Source organism: Phoca vitulina, unplaced genomic scaffold (assembly GCF_004348235.1).
Source record: "Phoca vitulina isolate PV1807 unplaced genomic scaffold, GSC_HSeal_1.0 scaffold25, whole genome shotgun sequence".
Taxonomy (NCBI): Eukaryota; Metazoa; Chordata; class Mammalia; order Carnivora; family Phocidae; genus Phoca; species Phoca vitulina.
The window spans coordinates 34,887,669-34,903,387 of NW_022589728.1; the positions used below are offsets into that span (position 1 = coordinate 34,887,669).

At 33.6% G+C, this 15,719-nt stretch overlaps 1 protein-coding gene across 1 annotated transcript in view; it reads left to right on the forward strand.

Moving 5' to 3' along the window:
- The window catches only part of CNBD1 (cyclic nucleotide binding domain containing 1), a 400,860-nt gene that overhangs the window by 233,976 nt on the left and 151,165 nt on the right, over positions 1-15,719 (forward strand). Inside the window, exon 6 of the mRNA XM_032421749.1 lies at positions 4,143-4,333. Coding sequence (XP_032277640.1) covers positions 4,143-4,333 — 191 coding nt within the window. The remainder of the gene's footprint in view (positions 1-4,142; positions 4,334-15,719) is intronic.

Sequence of the window (15,719 nt, forward strand, 5' to 3'; positions counted from 1 at the left end):
GTAAGAAGAACTAAGTAAAAATATCAAATAATAAGTTTTAAGGTTATTAAAAACAATCACCAACAATATGTGAAATTATAAATTCTCCCTTTATGAAATCTCTACAAATATTTGACAGGAAGTGTCAGTATTAATACTATTCCAATGGAAGGTTAGTGCCCCAAATAAAATGAAATAAATTTCTTTTCATCCCTTCCACTTAGCTCTAGATTTATTTATTTGAGTTTTTTAAAAACTTAAAATAAATATCCCCTGTTACTTGTAGATTATCTTCCACAGGTTATAGCTATATTCAAAAAAATGTTATGAGACATAGGCTTCAAATAACTTCTCCTGGTACCTTATGGGAAGAAAAATTGCTTCAAAGGCAAAATCATATCTCCAAAGATACCTTAATATAATAAAAGTTGTGAAAAGGTTATTCATTGCTTTTGTTATGTTATCTCTGGGACCATTTAGACCTTATAAGGAGGATTCCATGAATTAAACCACCTGCCTTAAAAGTCACATAACTTTCTGGTATTTTCCTAAGTTCCCACCTAATGGACAGAGAAGAAAATAGGCCATCCAGGAATTTTATCTTATTTCTCAATAGACAGAATTCTAAGGAAAAAAATGAGTTGTTCCCCAAATGTTTTATAAGATTCTTTGGAGAGAAATACAATAAGGATCATTAATTCAATTTTCATTCATTCAAGTATTTGCTAAATGCCTAAAGTAATCCAGGCAATATGCTCTGGGCTGCAGGGACTGAGAGCAATTAGAGATCCTTCTCCAAGAGGTTAGAATCTGTTGGCAGACACTGAAAATGCAGTCATGACAGAAATTCTGCGAAAAAAGATCACAGAGGAGGGGCATTAATTAGGATGGATGGGAGCAAGGCAGAGGTCAGCAAAGGCTTCCCTGGTCAATAGATAACACTTAAACTCAATTTTATAGGCCAAGTAAGAATTATCCAAGTGACAATATGACTTTATTCATCCAATTATAGTTCTTTGAAACATTTAAGTCCTTTTAAAATGGTTGATTTTAGCTGAACCAGAGAGCGGGAGACTCTCAGCTAGGAATTCGCAAACATGTTTGCTTTAATCAAACTTCGTATTTGGACTTTAAACTTTTGAAAACTCAGTACCAAAATGAGTAAACTTTCCCTTATTAGTATTCTCAATTCCTTTTGAATGCCTTTTGTTCAGCTAATTCAAGTGTGGTTAAAAGATATTTTAAGACATGAGGTCTGTCCTGCACTAGGAAATTTCTTCAAGTCCTTATGAGTATATATAGTTTTTGTTGTTGTTTTTTGCCTTTTCATGTCATGGAGGTTGGTTAGATAAATATTATGAAACTTATTCTTAACGAACTTGATTTTATTGAATTCTACTTCTGCAAGGTCTGGGAATCAAGATTTAATGCCGTTTTGATCTGTATTGTTTTAATTCTTATAGTCAAATTTTTCTTAGATGCTTGGAGTACTTTTTTTTCTAAAAAGTTATATAACATAATTTTGTGTATTTTGAAAATTTGAATAGGAGCCTATGTCATAGGTTCCTTCTCATTGCTTTGGAATTTCAAAAGCTTATATTTATCTTACATTGTTAATAAATGTATTTTTGTCACAATTCATAAGTTTAACACCACTTTGTGATTTTTAAGTAATATTTCAATTGTTATTTGAAAGCTTAACTCCATTGCATTTTTTTCTTTAGACCTTTTTTAATTGTGTGTATATCATTTATCTATCTGAGGACCAGTTTCAGATGTTACATGAACTCTGAGAATTTTCTGTTAATTATTCTGTTATATTTTCTGTTATCTTTTAAAAGATTTTATTTATTTATTTGACAGAGAGAGAAAGTGGGAAGGAGGGTGAGCACAAGCAGGGGGAGTGGCAGGCAGAGGGAGAAGCAGGTTCCCTGCTGAGCAAGGAGCCCAATGTGGGACTTGATTCCAGGGTCCTGGGATCATGACCTGAGCCAAAGGCAGACACTTAACCAACTGAACCACCCAGGCAACCCAAATACAATCATTGTCTTTATATATAATGGAGTTAGTAGCTTCCAGAATAGCTTAATTTGACTTATTTTTTGTAAGTTATAATTGGAGGGTTGATAAAATATTTTCTGACCAAAATATTTTCCGTGAATCTCAAATTCTACTCCCCCATTAATTAGTTTAACTCCTTAAGGGCCTCCTTAATATTACAGATATCTTTTGAATGTAAACGTGAAAATTAATGCATTGTAAATAGAGGTTATTTATTCAAATTCACTGTCACCAGGCCAAACCCTGAAGGAAAAGGAAGGTTTTCTTCAGAGCACCAGAAGAATCATGTCCATCAGTAAGGCAAACATATATTATGGTTAGAGTTAAGTGAAATTACAACAATATTCACAGAAATTGTGTTCAGTTGTGAGTAATAGAGAACTAAAGGACACTAGTTTACAAAAATTTCAGGATTTATTTATGTTACATAATGAGAAGTCACAAGATAGATTTAAAGGCGTCAGGGTGAATTTCCTGAGGTTCTCCCTGCCATTGCCTTTTAGTTGCAAGATGCTTCTCCAGCTCCAACATCATATCTTTGTTCTAGGTATCCAAGCAGGAGTGGCATGCATATTTGGAAAGCAAAAATTCTCCCAATGTTTTGTTAATCAGAATCATGTCACAGGGCCACACATGTAAGAGTATTGGCAAAATATAATTTTTAAACTGGCACAGGCAATACCCAATAAAATTGTGGTTTTGTTAGTAAAGGAAAAGACTATTCATATTGGGTAAGCAACTAGCAGCCCTTGGAATAAAATTATTTCACACAATGTACCTCTTTCTACAATTTTTATTCTATGCTAAGAAATGCAAGTTAAATCTATACAAAACCAGAATACAAATGTATTTATCAGAATACACCTTTCACCCAACTGCTTTTTTCACCAATGTAATTGGTCAAAATCATTACTACTCTTACAAAATTTTATTATCTTTTACCTTTACAATGTACTTTCTACAATGTAGTTCTCATACAGCTCACCTGATAGCTATTTAAAAGCAATGTTTCTACAGTGCTTTCACCACATAGATTAGATGTTTAGTAAGAAGTGATATTGTGCTATCCAGAAAGGAATCTATTTTAAGCTCAGACATTCAAGCAAACACAACCTTTGCTTTAAAGAAGACTGAAAATCACTATCCTGTAGTCACAGTGTACAGATGATTACCAAGAAAGTCCCACTAATACAGCACTCATTTAGAAAAAAGCAAAGAAGGCAAGCAGTTGTCATCTCTTAGGCATAAAAAAAAAAACCCAAACCTACAATTGTTCCTAAAAATCAATGTGTAAAGTGTCTATTTATAGCAAGATAATAAGCAAAATTTAAGAAAAGTTCTTCTCACACCACCTAAATAATTTGCTCCAATCCTATAAAGTAATATAAACAATTGGAAAATGACATCATCCAGTTCCCACACCCTGCTTCTTTAAAAGATCAGGCTTCAGAAGAAGTAGGACAGATTTAAGTTGCATTCAAAATGCTCACAACTGAATAAACCAACCAGACTTACAGAAACATAGTTAAACTTTAGGAATTGGAATTAGACAACAGACTGTAGAGAGTTACAATGTGGAGTAGGAGAAATACTGGAAAAAACTCTTCTTCCTAATAATGATCTCTCTTTCCAAACCAGCTTCTATGAGCAATCATCATCATATCCAGAGGAAAGACAAATAAAAATTAATAATATATACAGTTACTTATATAAAATAAGCAAAATTGCATTTTTGAGGGGGAGGTAACATTTTAAAAAGTTCAAGGAGTTTTCTGATCCTATTTTTCTTAAAATATCTTAAATCTATTAATTGTAATATATTACCTTGGTTCTTTTTCTAGAATCTATCAGTTCCATAAGGATTGATTAATAAAATTGTCAGAAAAGAATTCTCCGAATGTGGAGACATGTTTTTGCTATTCTTTTTATTTGAGTAAATTATTTGTGAATGCCTAAGTGCTTCATTAGAGTTCTCATTGCATAAACTAAAAGAAATCTACTAAAAGCAAAGCAAGTGTAACATATGTTGTGGTCATGTCTATATCAAAGAGCCTGGGAAATAAAGTCAACAGTAGAGCTTTTTTGGTTTTGTTTTGTTTCAGTGGTTGGAAATGATGGATTTTATATAATACTGAAAGGCTCAGCTCGACCTCAAACAAAGGTACATAGAAATCTGACTGAAGAAAATGAGTCAACAGCCTCTTTCATACCTCAGAGTTTCCAGGAATTTGTCAATGAAGACTTCAAAAACTTTATACTTGCTGAGATGCACACACCTTCATGTGACGCAACAGTAAGAAATGAATCTTTGCTTTTTCCATAAGCAACAAAGTATCATTATTATAAAACTTGATCTCTTCCAGATATTTAAATACAAATATCTTCAGTGAGTTATGTATTAAAGATAATATATCTTTTAAAAATGAAAATTATACTATTAATATTGAACTTCAAATTTGTTTAAGAAATTTTAATGAGGAATGCCTTCAACAACATACCACCCACTGGCAGGGATTATGTAGTATATTTGGTAACTAGGACAAAGCCGATGTGGTTGGATCACTGAATGAGGAAGAAGGGTAGTTTGAGATAAGGGAGAGGAAACAGGTGATTTGAGGAGAGGGAGAGAGAGGACAGATCATGAAAGGTCTTTTAACCAGTTAAGAATGTATGCTTAAATAAAATAAAATTTTTAAAAAAGTAAAAAAAAAAAAAAAGAATTCATGCTTATCCTGTTTATCTCAAGAGCAATGCTAAGGTGATCAAAGGGTTGATTCCATTACAGTTGGAAGGTTTTACCTGAAGAAAATCCTTGGCTTGTATTTATTATTTTGACACTATCAGCTGGTCAAAAAATTAAAGTTCAATATCTTTCTGGATCTCTGGATACTCTCCGTGGGGATCAAATGTGGTTTGACTAGAATTGTGGCTAAAAGAAAGCCAGTTTTAGATTTAGGGTGGTCAAGATGTTCAGAGTAGAAAGAGCCAATGAAACCAATTAAAGCCAAATTATTTGTCACTATGGATTGAAGTCAGAAAAACCTACAACATTCTCAGGTTCAAAAAGAATGAGGATGGATAAAACTAAGCAAGAAAGACAAAGATAAAAAATGAGACATGAATATAAAAGTATATTGTTGATCACACATGAATGGGTAATGTTTCTGATCTTTCTTGATAGAGATGAAAAAGAATACATTTGCCACTCAATGGTCACATACAGTATACCTGTTGGCATTTCAATATGCTTTAGAAAAAAATACCACACTTGGCACAGTAGGTATAATTAGAGCTACTTCTTGGTCCACGTTGTAGTAGTCAACTCCAATCTTTCAGGATCTATTTGTTTGTTCATTTGATGAGGGCAAAACTCATGAATTAAAATGGGAATGTGATGGGACTACCACCTCTGAATTCTGCAGTAGGTCTATGAAGGTATCACTTATCTGCCATTCTGCCTGGGATGTAGTATTTTTTTCTCCAGTTTTGTTGAGGTGTAATTGAAAAATAAAAATTGTATATATTTAAGGAGTATATAGCAAATGTAAATAAAGTGAAATTATCACCACAATCAAGCTAATTACCATATTCATCATTGCACAGTTACAATCTTTTTGTGGTGAGACCACTTAATACCTACCCTCTTAGCAAATTTCAAGTATACAGTACAGTATTGTTGACTTTAGTCACCATGCTGTACATTAGATCTATAGGATTTACTCATCTTGCATAACTGAAACTTTGAGCAATAGCTCTTCATTTCCTCTACCCCCAGCCCCTGGTAACTAACATTTTACTCTTTGCTTCTATGAGTTTGACTATTTTATTTTATTTTATTTTATTTTATTTTATTTTATTTTTAAAGATTTTATTTGTTTATTTGAGAGAGAAAGAATGAGAGACAGAGAGCATGAGAGGGAAGAGGATCAGAGGGAGAAGCAGACTCCCCGCTGAGCAGGGAGCCTGATGCGGGACTCGATCCTAGGACTTTAGGATCATGACCTGAGCTGAAGGCAGTCGCTTAACCAACTGAGCCACCCAGGCGCCCGAGTTTGACTATTTTAGATTACACATATAAGTGAGATCCTACAAAATTTGTCTTTCTATGTCTGGCTTATTTCACTTAACATACTGTCCTTCAGGTTCATCCATGTTGTAGCAATTGACATTTTCTTTATCCATTCATCCATAGCTAGACCATTGAATTATTTCCATATCTTGGCTATTGTGACTAATGCTGCAATGAACATGGGAATGCAGATATTTCTTGGAGATAGTTTCATTTCTTTAGTTGTCTACATAGAAGTGAGATTGCTGGATTGTATGGTAGTTCTATTTTTAAGTTTTTGGGGGAAACTCTATACTGTGTTCAATAATGGTTGTACTAATTTACACTTGTACAACCAGTGTTCAAGTGTTCTCTTTCCTCCACATCTTTGTCAATACTTACCTTTTGTCTTTTTGATGGTAACCATTCTAAGAGGTGTAAAGTGATAACTCATTGTGGTTTTGATTTGCATTTTCCCGTAATTAGTGATGTTGAGCACTTTTTCATATACCTTGGTCATTTATATGTCCTCTTTTGAGAGAGAGATGATTATTTAGGTTCTTTTCTCATTTTTTAATTGAGTTCTTTTTTCTTTCCTATTGAGTTGTGTTTCTTATATATTTTGGATATATACTAACCTCATCCAGATAAATGGTTTGTGAATACTTTCTCCTACTCTGTAAGTTGCCTTTTACTACATCAATCGTTTCTTTTGCTCTGCAGAAGCTTTTTAGTTTGATGCAGTCTCACTTGTCTATTTTTGCTTTTGTTCCCTGTGCTTTTGGTGTCATATCCAAAAAATCATTGCCTAGAACAATGTCAAGAAAATTTCTGTTTTCTTCTAAGAGTTTTATGGTTTCAGGTCTTATCTTTAAATCTTTAAACCATTTTGAGATAGTTCTTGTATATGATGTGAGTTAAGAGTCCACATTTATTGCTCTGCATATGGATATCTAGTTTTCCTAACATCATTTATTGGTGAGACTATCCTTTACTCAGTATGTTCCTTGGTACTCTTGTGGAAGATCAGCAACCATAACTGTATGGATTTATTTCTGGGCTCTCTATTCGGTTCCACTGGTCTACATGTCTGCATTTATGCTAGTAGCATACTGTTTTGATTATAATAGCTTTATAATATAATTTGAAATCAAGAAGTGTAATGCCTTTGTTCTTTGAGTTTGGTTTTTTAAAATGTCACAATAGGGGCGTCTGGGTGGCTCAGTCGTTAAGCGTCTGCCTTTGGCTCAGGTCATGATCCCAGGGTCCTGGGATGGAGTCCCACATCGGGCTCCCTGCTCAGTGGGGAGCCTGCTTCTCCCTCTCCCACTCCCCCTGCTTGTGTTCCTGCTCTCTCTCCCTCTCCGTCAAATAAATAAATAAAATCTTTAAAAATAAAATAAAATAAAATAAAATGTCACATAATAATGATATCATACAGTTTTTGTCTTTGACTTATCTCACTTAGCATTGTGTCCTCAGGGTCCATCCATGTCACAAATGACAGTATTTTCTTCTTTCTCATGGCTGAATAAATATTCTATTGTATATATAACATATCTTCTTTTCTATTCATCCATTGGCAGATAAAGGTTGTTTCCATATTTTGGGTATTGTGAATAATGCTATAATAAACATGGAAGTGCAGATATCTCTTCAATATCTTGTTTTCATTTCTTTTGGGTATATACCAAGAAGTGGAATTACTGAATTATATGGTAGTTCTATTTTTAACTGTTTTGATGAAATTCCATACTGCTTTCCATATTGACTGAACCAATTTATATTACCACCAACTTTGTAAAAGGATTTATTTTTCTCCATATCCTCACTAACACGTGTTATCTCTTGTCTTCTTGAGGATAACCATTCTGTTAGAATGTGTGAAGTGATTTCCCATTGTGGTTTTGATTTGCATTTCCCTGGTGATTAGGTATGTTGAGCTTCTTTTATGTACTTATTGGTCATTTGGTTGTCTTTGGAAAAACATCTATTTTGTTCTTCTGACCATTTTTAAATAAGATTGTGTTTTATTGTTGTTGTTGCTATTGAGTTGTAGGAGTTCCTTATATATTTTGGATATTAACCCTTTATCTAATATATGGTTTACAAATATTTTCTCTCATTATACATCTTGTCTTTCATTTTGTTGATTGTTTCTTTTGCTGTTCAGAAGCTTTTCAGTTTTGATATAGTCCCACTTGTTGATTTTCACTTTTGTTGCATTCACCTTTGGTGTTGTATCCAAGAAAATGATTGTCAAGATCAATGTCAAGAAGCTTCTTCCCTATGTTTTCTTCTAGGAGTTTTAAAGGTATCAGATCTTATCTTTAAGTCTTTAATTTATTTCAAGTTAATTTTTGTGAATGATATAAGATAAGGGTCCAATTTCATTTTTTTGCATGTGTTTATTCAGTTTTCACAGCCCTACTTGTTGAAAAGACCATGGTTTCCCCCACTGAATGTGATGGATTTATCAAAATTTATCAATTTTATCTTTTTTTAAAAAAAACTTAGTTTTATTGATTTTTAAATTGTTTTTCTATCCTCTATTTGGTTTATTTCTGCTCTAATCTTCATTATTTTCTTCCTTCTGCTAACTTTGCGCACAGTTTGTTCTTCTTTTTCTAGTTCCTTAAGGTATAAGTTAATTTGAAATCTTTTTTAATATAAGCATTTATCACTACAAATATTCCTTTTAAGACTGTTTTTGCTACATCCCATAATTTGGTATGTGATGCCTTTTTTTTTTTGTCTTGAGATTTTTTTTTTAATTGCCTTTTGATTTCTTCTTTGACCCAATGGTTGGTGAAATATGTTCTTTAGTTTCTACATATTTGTGAATTTTCCCTTTTCCTTATAGTTATTGATTTCTAGTTGCATTTCATTGTTGTTGAAAAATATACTTGGATGATTTTGATCTTAAATTTTATAAGATGTTTTTGTGACCTAACATGTGATCTATCCTGAAGAATATTCCTTGTGCGTTTGAGAAGACTATACTGCTCTTGGGTGGAAAGTTCCATATATGTCTGTTAGGTCCATTTGGTCTATAGTGTTGCTCAAGTCAGCTCTTTCTTTGTTGATTTTCTATGTGGATGCTCTATCCACTTTTGAATATGCGCTATTGAGGTCTATTATTATGTGTGTCCTTAAATCTAAAGTAAGTCTCTCATAGTATATTACTGGTTCTTGTTTTATTTTGATCTCTTCAGCCACTCTATGTTTTTTTATTGGGGAGTTTGATCCATTTACATTTAAAGTGATTAACGATAAATGAGGATTTACAATTGTCATTTTGTTAATTGTTTTCTTTCTGTTTGGTAGTTGTTTACTCTTGTCATCCTTTGTTATTTGAAGATATTTTCATAGTGATTTGATTTGATTCTTTTTATCTTTTGTGTATCACTAAATATCTTGTAATTATATTTCTTAAATTGATAACAACTTAACTTCAATCACATAGAAAATCTCTACACTTTCAGCCCCCCACTTTGTGTACTTGTAGTCAGAGTTCTTATATTGTGTATCCCTTAATTTCTTTGTGGTTATAGTTATTCTTAATATTTTTGTTTTTTAACTTTTATATTAGGGTTTGAAGAAATTTATATACCACCATTACCATGTTGCCTTATTCTATATTTGACTATATATTTACCTTTACCAGTGAGAGTTATGCTTTCATGTGCTTTCACATTGCTGTTTAGCATGCTTTTATTTCAATCTGAAGAAATCCCTTTAGCAGTTCTTCTAAGGCATGTCTAGTGGCAATGAACTTCCTCAGTTTTTATTGTCTGAGAAAGTCTTTCATTTTTTAAATGATAGTTCTGACGAATATGGTCATTAGCAGTTTTCTTTTTTTTAGTACCTCAAATATATCCTTCCACTCTCTCCTGGCCTGCAAGATTTCTACTGAGAAATCCACTGATAATCTTTAGTGTGATAAATTGCTTTTCTCTTGCTTTTTTCAAAACCATTTTTGTCTTTGACTTGAAAATTTAATCATAATATGTATTTATGTAGACCTCTTTATATTCAACCTACTTGGGTTCTTTGGGCTTCTCAGATCTTGATGTCTTCCTTCTCCATGCTTGGGAAGTTTCTGATCATTATTTGTTTAAGTGGGCTTTCTGTACCCTCCTCAGATTAGGGTGTGTGCTTGATAGTGGCTCTGGACCCAAGGTGTCCATGTGCCAGTACTCAGGGAGCTATGGTGGTTCTGGCTCTGAGGGCACACAGTGGCTCCAATTCCAGGGAAGCTCAGCAGTGTCGGCTCTGTTGTCTCCAACAGGTGGGTCCACACTGGCAAATACTGTGGAGGTCCTCAGTGGGGAAGGATGCTCAGGTCACCTGCTCTCCTTTACACCCACCAGAGAATTCATAATGGAGGGGATTCCTCTTGGCACTGAGCTATGATGACCTGGGGAATGAGATGACACAGGTAAAATGTTTCCTTCCTTTTTCTATATGGCCATTCTTGGTTTTTGTGCTTTAGTGGCATATTGCATCTTCTTAATTATATTCCAACATTCTCTCACAACTATTTTCATTTGTGGGTAGTTGCTAAATTGTTTTTTTGAGGGAAGTAGGACAGAGTAGGACCTCTTAGTCTGCCATCTTGATGATGTCTGTGATACTGTTTTGATTTACTGTGTTGGCTAAAGTTGAAGAGGGTAGGGAGAGGACAATTTCAGAGGCTTCCACTTGATCTTCCTTAATAAGAGCTCTTACCACAAAGGCCAAGAAACCAATGTAAGGGCTCTACCAAGTCTCCATTCAAATTATACATTTAAGGCCCATGGAAATTGCCATAAGGTAAGTCTATGGACCCTGTGGAGTTACTGTGAAGCAGACCTAGGTGAAAACTCCATTTTTAGATGCATTCTCCATATTTTATCTTGTAACGGATGGTCATTGTGACACTTAATGTATTCAGGTTTTAAAGCCATTATCCCAAGTTTTAGGGTTCAACAGAATACTTGCTTGGGCTATGAATGCAACCTTATCTTGAGCTATGCTATCCTTATGATTAAATACTAGGCCCAATACTCAGCTTTTTCTGTTTTCCAACCATAGAAGAGGAGATTTCATTTATATGCTGCCATGCAGCACTTGGATTGTGTACTTCACCTTAAGCTGATGATTGATTTTCTTCAACCTTCTCTGTCTTTCTCCAGTGTATTGATATTACCAAGCAACAGTCATTCTATTCTGTGGTTCTTATAATTACTTATCCCCCAACATCTCAAAGGTCTGAGGTATTGTAATTTCCAGTGCATTCTCTTCTGCCAATACCCCATTCCTGTTCAACACCATTAAAAGTTTTATCACTTGTAGTACTACAGTATGCCAGGGACTATCAGTACTACAGTGATGGATTTTTATTGCAAACTGGCTGACAGGTAGTTCACAGCTCTAAAATAAGTAATGATATCTTTACTCTTCAATTTAAACTTCTAACAGTTTTCTAAACAAGTGGGCATTATCTGAGTATAATGAATATAGGTGAAAAAATACAGTCTAAGGATCAAATTCATTTTTCGTGAGATACAAAGTGCTGTACTTCCTCCCTACTACGAATGTAAACTGGACTAAAAAAATTAGTGTGACACAAATATATAGCAATAATTTTTGGTTTTGCTTTTCTTGACATTGATTTGTACTTTAAAAGCAAAATACTTTTCTGTTATAGTGTTTTATGTAAGGAAAGGAGTGAAAAAAATTATATATTCCTTTACAAGATCACCAGTTTAATGATTCTAAGTATTTTAAATTTTTAAATTCATTTTGTCTTTTCTAATTAGCCTCACAATTTTTCAAAGAACAATCATAAGGAAAATCAAATTTCTTTCGAGTCATCTCAGTATGGTATGGTATATGGTAACCCACACACACACACATACACACCCTCACACATGCGATTGTAACCTTATTTTATACTTTATATACTTTTGTATTTAATATATAAATACATATTTTGCTATGCCCTATCTTTTATTAAAATGTATTTTTGACATTATAACATTTAGCAACAATTAAAAAGCAAATATTTAAGTTGAAGATCCTCAGTAATTATTAAAAGAAATTTCTGGTTTATTAGTATAAGTTTTCTTTTAAAAAATAAAATAAACATTTGAAATCACATGAAAAGAAAATCATTTCTTCAAAAAATGTGTATTGAACAAGTTGGACATAGCAGAGTGAAATTATAAAACAGCTTTATTTCTTTTTCATACTGAAGTTTTCAAACAAGCGATGTAGCATTATTCTTCTCTGCTCTCTGGATGAAATCTCAGTCAGATCCTATGTATTAACAAATAGCCTCATTTTTTTAGATATTAAAATTTCCAGTCCTGTCTTCATATCAAAATTTCAAACTGTCATGCTTGACAGCACAACTTGTGCCTTATTGTGCCATAATTCTCCAGTGGGGGAAGGGGTTATTCCTCTTTTCTTACTATGCATCCTATTCAACTTACTAGCTGCTTTTTCAGGCTTTTCTCAGCCAGGATCAAAAAGGAAGGGAGGGTGGATATTAGAGGTAAAAATCTATGGTTATCCCTTCTGATTTGATGTCTAAATTCAGTCTTTTATATATTCTTTTTCCTGTAACTCCCTGGAAGGGTGCTCTTTCCTTTAGGGGATTATTTAATTCATCCATGGCTTCAGGCAGTGGAAGACCACTGGTCTTTCTTTTAGGTCAGTTCACATTTTCTGACAATTCTCCAGGTTTATTCCTTTCTCTGGGCAGTCCCACACTGGTTACCTCTTGTAAACCCTCCTGGCTGATGGGAGAGGGAGAATCACACACTTACTCTATCAAATTCCTGTCTTGTTACTTTGAGCCTCGGGGAGAAAGAGAAAGGGCAGAAAAAGACTGTGGGACTAACAAACTCTTACTGAACAAGCATTGTCATCAGTTTCCTGATCTCAGTTTATAATCTCTTGAGTTAGAAAATGAGCTAAAGTTCACAAAACCGATTTTACAGTCTCTAAATCTCTGTGCAAGTTCTGCAAACTTAAATCCTTGTAACTCTGAAACAACAGGAAAAAAGTACTTTTACAATAGGATAACTCTACCAAGCACTCTGTTACATAAGTATCTATCATCTCTCTAGCCGTTGTATAAATAAATTTTATATTATACAATTTAAATTTATATAAATATAAGTTTAACATTCTGGGACAATTGGAAAAATTGCATTTAATAGTCTATGTTTCACTGGTATACATAGAACATCCCATTTTATTTATATATGTATATATGTAATAAAATTCATATGTAATAAAATGTGTGCTTATCCACAACACATACAACATTAAATGCAAATGTTCCAATTGTCATATAATTATATATTATGTAATCATATATAGCCTATTATATTTATATAAATATTATATATATCCTATTACATATATATAATAGGATGCTGTGTATATACACATAGGATATACATAATACATAGAGTGTAACAGGGCACATTTTTTATTTGCTTATTTCCACAGAAATTTTACATAGAATTTTATTTTTTTCTTGAAATCCACTACAATTTGGCAAAAGCTATGATATTGAAATGTAGCTCTTTACCATGTGTGTTTTGCTATATAAAAATATCAGTTTTAACAGGCTAGCTTTTAAGAGGAAAGGTTTTTTTTTTTCTGATGCTACAGATTTACAGTTAAATTGACTAGTTTTATTAACAACTTATATATGTAAGTTTTTTTGTGTGTGTTAAGTGCTGTGGTGGGTTTATGATACAATCTTGAAATGACTACAGATGTAGATTTTGGAATTGTCTACAAAGAAATGTGATATTCAAACCACAAAAATAAATAAAGACTCTGATAAAAAACAGTATTAAAAAGAAAGGGCTGAATTCAAGGAGCAAATTTTATTAATTCCATACTTTGAAAGATGGAAAAGAGCCACCAAAGAACCCAGCAGAGAAGCAGAACTAGAGCTGTGACAGGGTCCTAGAAGCCAAGGGAGAAGATAATTTCCAAAAAAGTGAGATGATTAAATGGTCCTCGACATTTTGAGGCCCTTTCTTTTACAAGGAGAGCTTTGCATGAAGCCCTCTTGCCTGGTTGTATCTTTTGACCCATTGTGAGCATTTGTTAGATGACTTGATAGCATCCTAGATGGGAAAAAATAAGTTTCCCTTGAATATATATAATTTAACTAATAAAGTTCAAACCTTTAATCTGAGAATATTTTTTGTGCTCTTTTAGCAAGTTAGCTCATTAAATCTAAAAATAAGACACGACTGACTTAACTAATTACACATTATTCTTTAGCAGGTTGAATGCTTTGTTGCCTTGATAATTCTTACAAATTAGTATTTCTCAATAATAAAAATTATAAATCATAAAATATTTATTTTTGTCTCATCCTCCTGCTCTTGTTATATTGAGACAATGATAGTCTATTCATGTCTCTTACAGATCTGGCTCTTTGTTTTTTGGATTTTGGTAAGCATGTCTTCAAGCAGGCATACAAATCAACACACACACACACCCCTATTATTTGACAACATTGTGATGGAGCCAAGGAATACTGAAATAAAACATAAGAAATGCTCCTTATCCATAATAGGGGAACAAAACTGACTCTTACTACAAGAACAGGAAAAATAGTACATGATTAGGTGGCAGCTGGTTTTGACTAGGACTATGGTCTTTGGAGGGAGAGCAAGTTCATTGTCGGTTAGAGTGGCCAGGAACATGTCATGAAGTTAAGGAGTGTGAGTTATGTCTCTAAGTAGAGATAGTTTATAGATCAATGAAGAGAGGCACTATCCCTTTATTTTATAGAATTCCATAGAATAGAACATACATTGAAGGAGTTGCCAGGGACATCTGTGCCTTGCTCACATTGTGTGGCCTTATACAGTGACCATGATAACACCACTCTAAGAACACAGGTGATGCAGTCAGACAATATTTTATAGCTCCGGAAATGGACAATTTACTAAGACTCTATGCTTCAGTTTCCTTATCTGTAAAAACTGAGCTTAGTAATAATGCCTACCTCATAGATCATTGTATTAAATGAGATTATATAAGCACTGAGAACAATGTCTAGCACATTATGAGAACTGAATTTTTACCTATAGTTATTATTATTGGTGTTTTTGCTTTTCATTCCATCTTTTTTTTTTTTTACCATTTTTACCTTCGGGCAGGCCTTATTTCTTCTGTTTTTTAAAAATATTTTGTTTATTTGAGAAAGAGAGAGAGAGAGCAAGAAGTGGGGAAGGGAAGAGTGAGAGGGAGAAAAAATCTTAAGCAGACTCCACACTGAGTGTAGAGCCCCATGTGGGGCTTGATCCCAGGACCCAGAGGATCATGACCTGAGCCAAAACCAAGAGTCGGCCACTCAACCAACTGCACCACCCAGGCGCCCCATGGGCTCTCCTTATTTCTTGCCAATATTTTGCAACCACCTCTATCCTTGTATTCAATCTATGAACCCCGTCAGTTCACCATCCACATTGTCACTAGGATGACTTTTGTAAAAGTCAAATATGATTATGTTGCTCCCTTGCATAAAATGCTTCAGTCACTTCTAGTCACTTCTAAGATAAAATTTAAATTTCTTTGCATGGGTTTCAAGGCCCTTCATGAATGA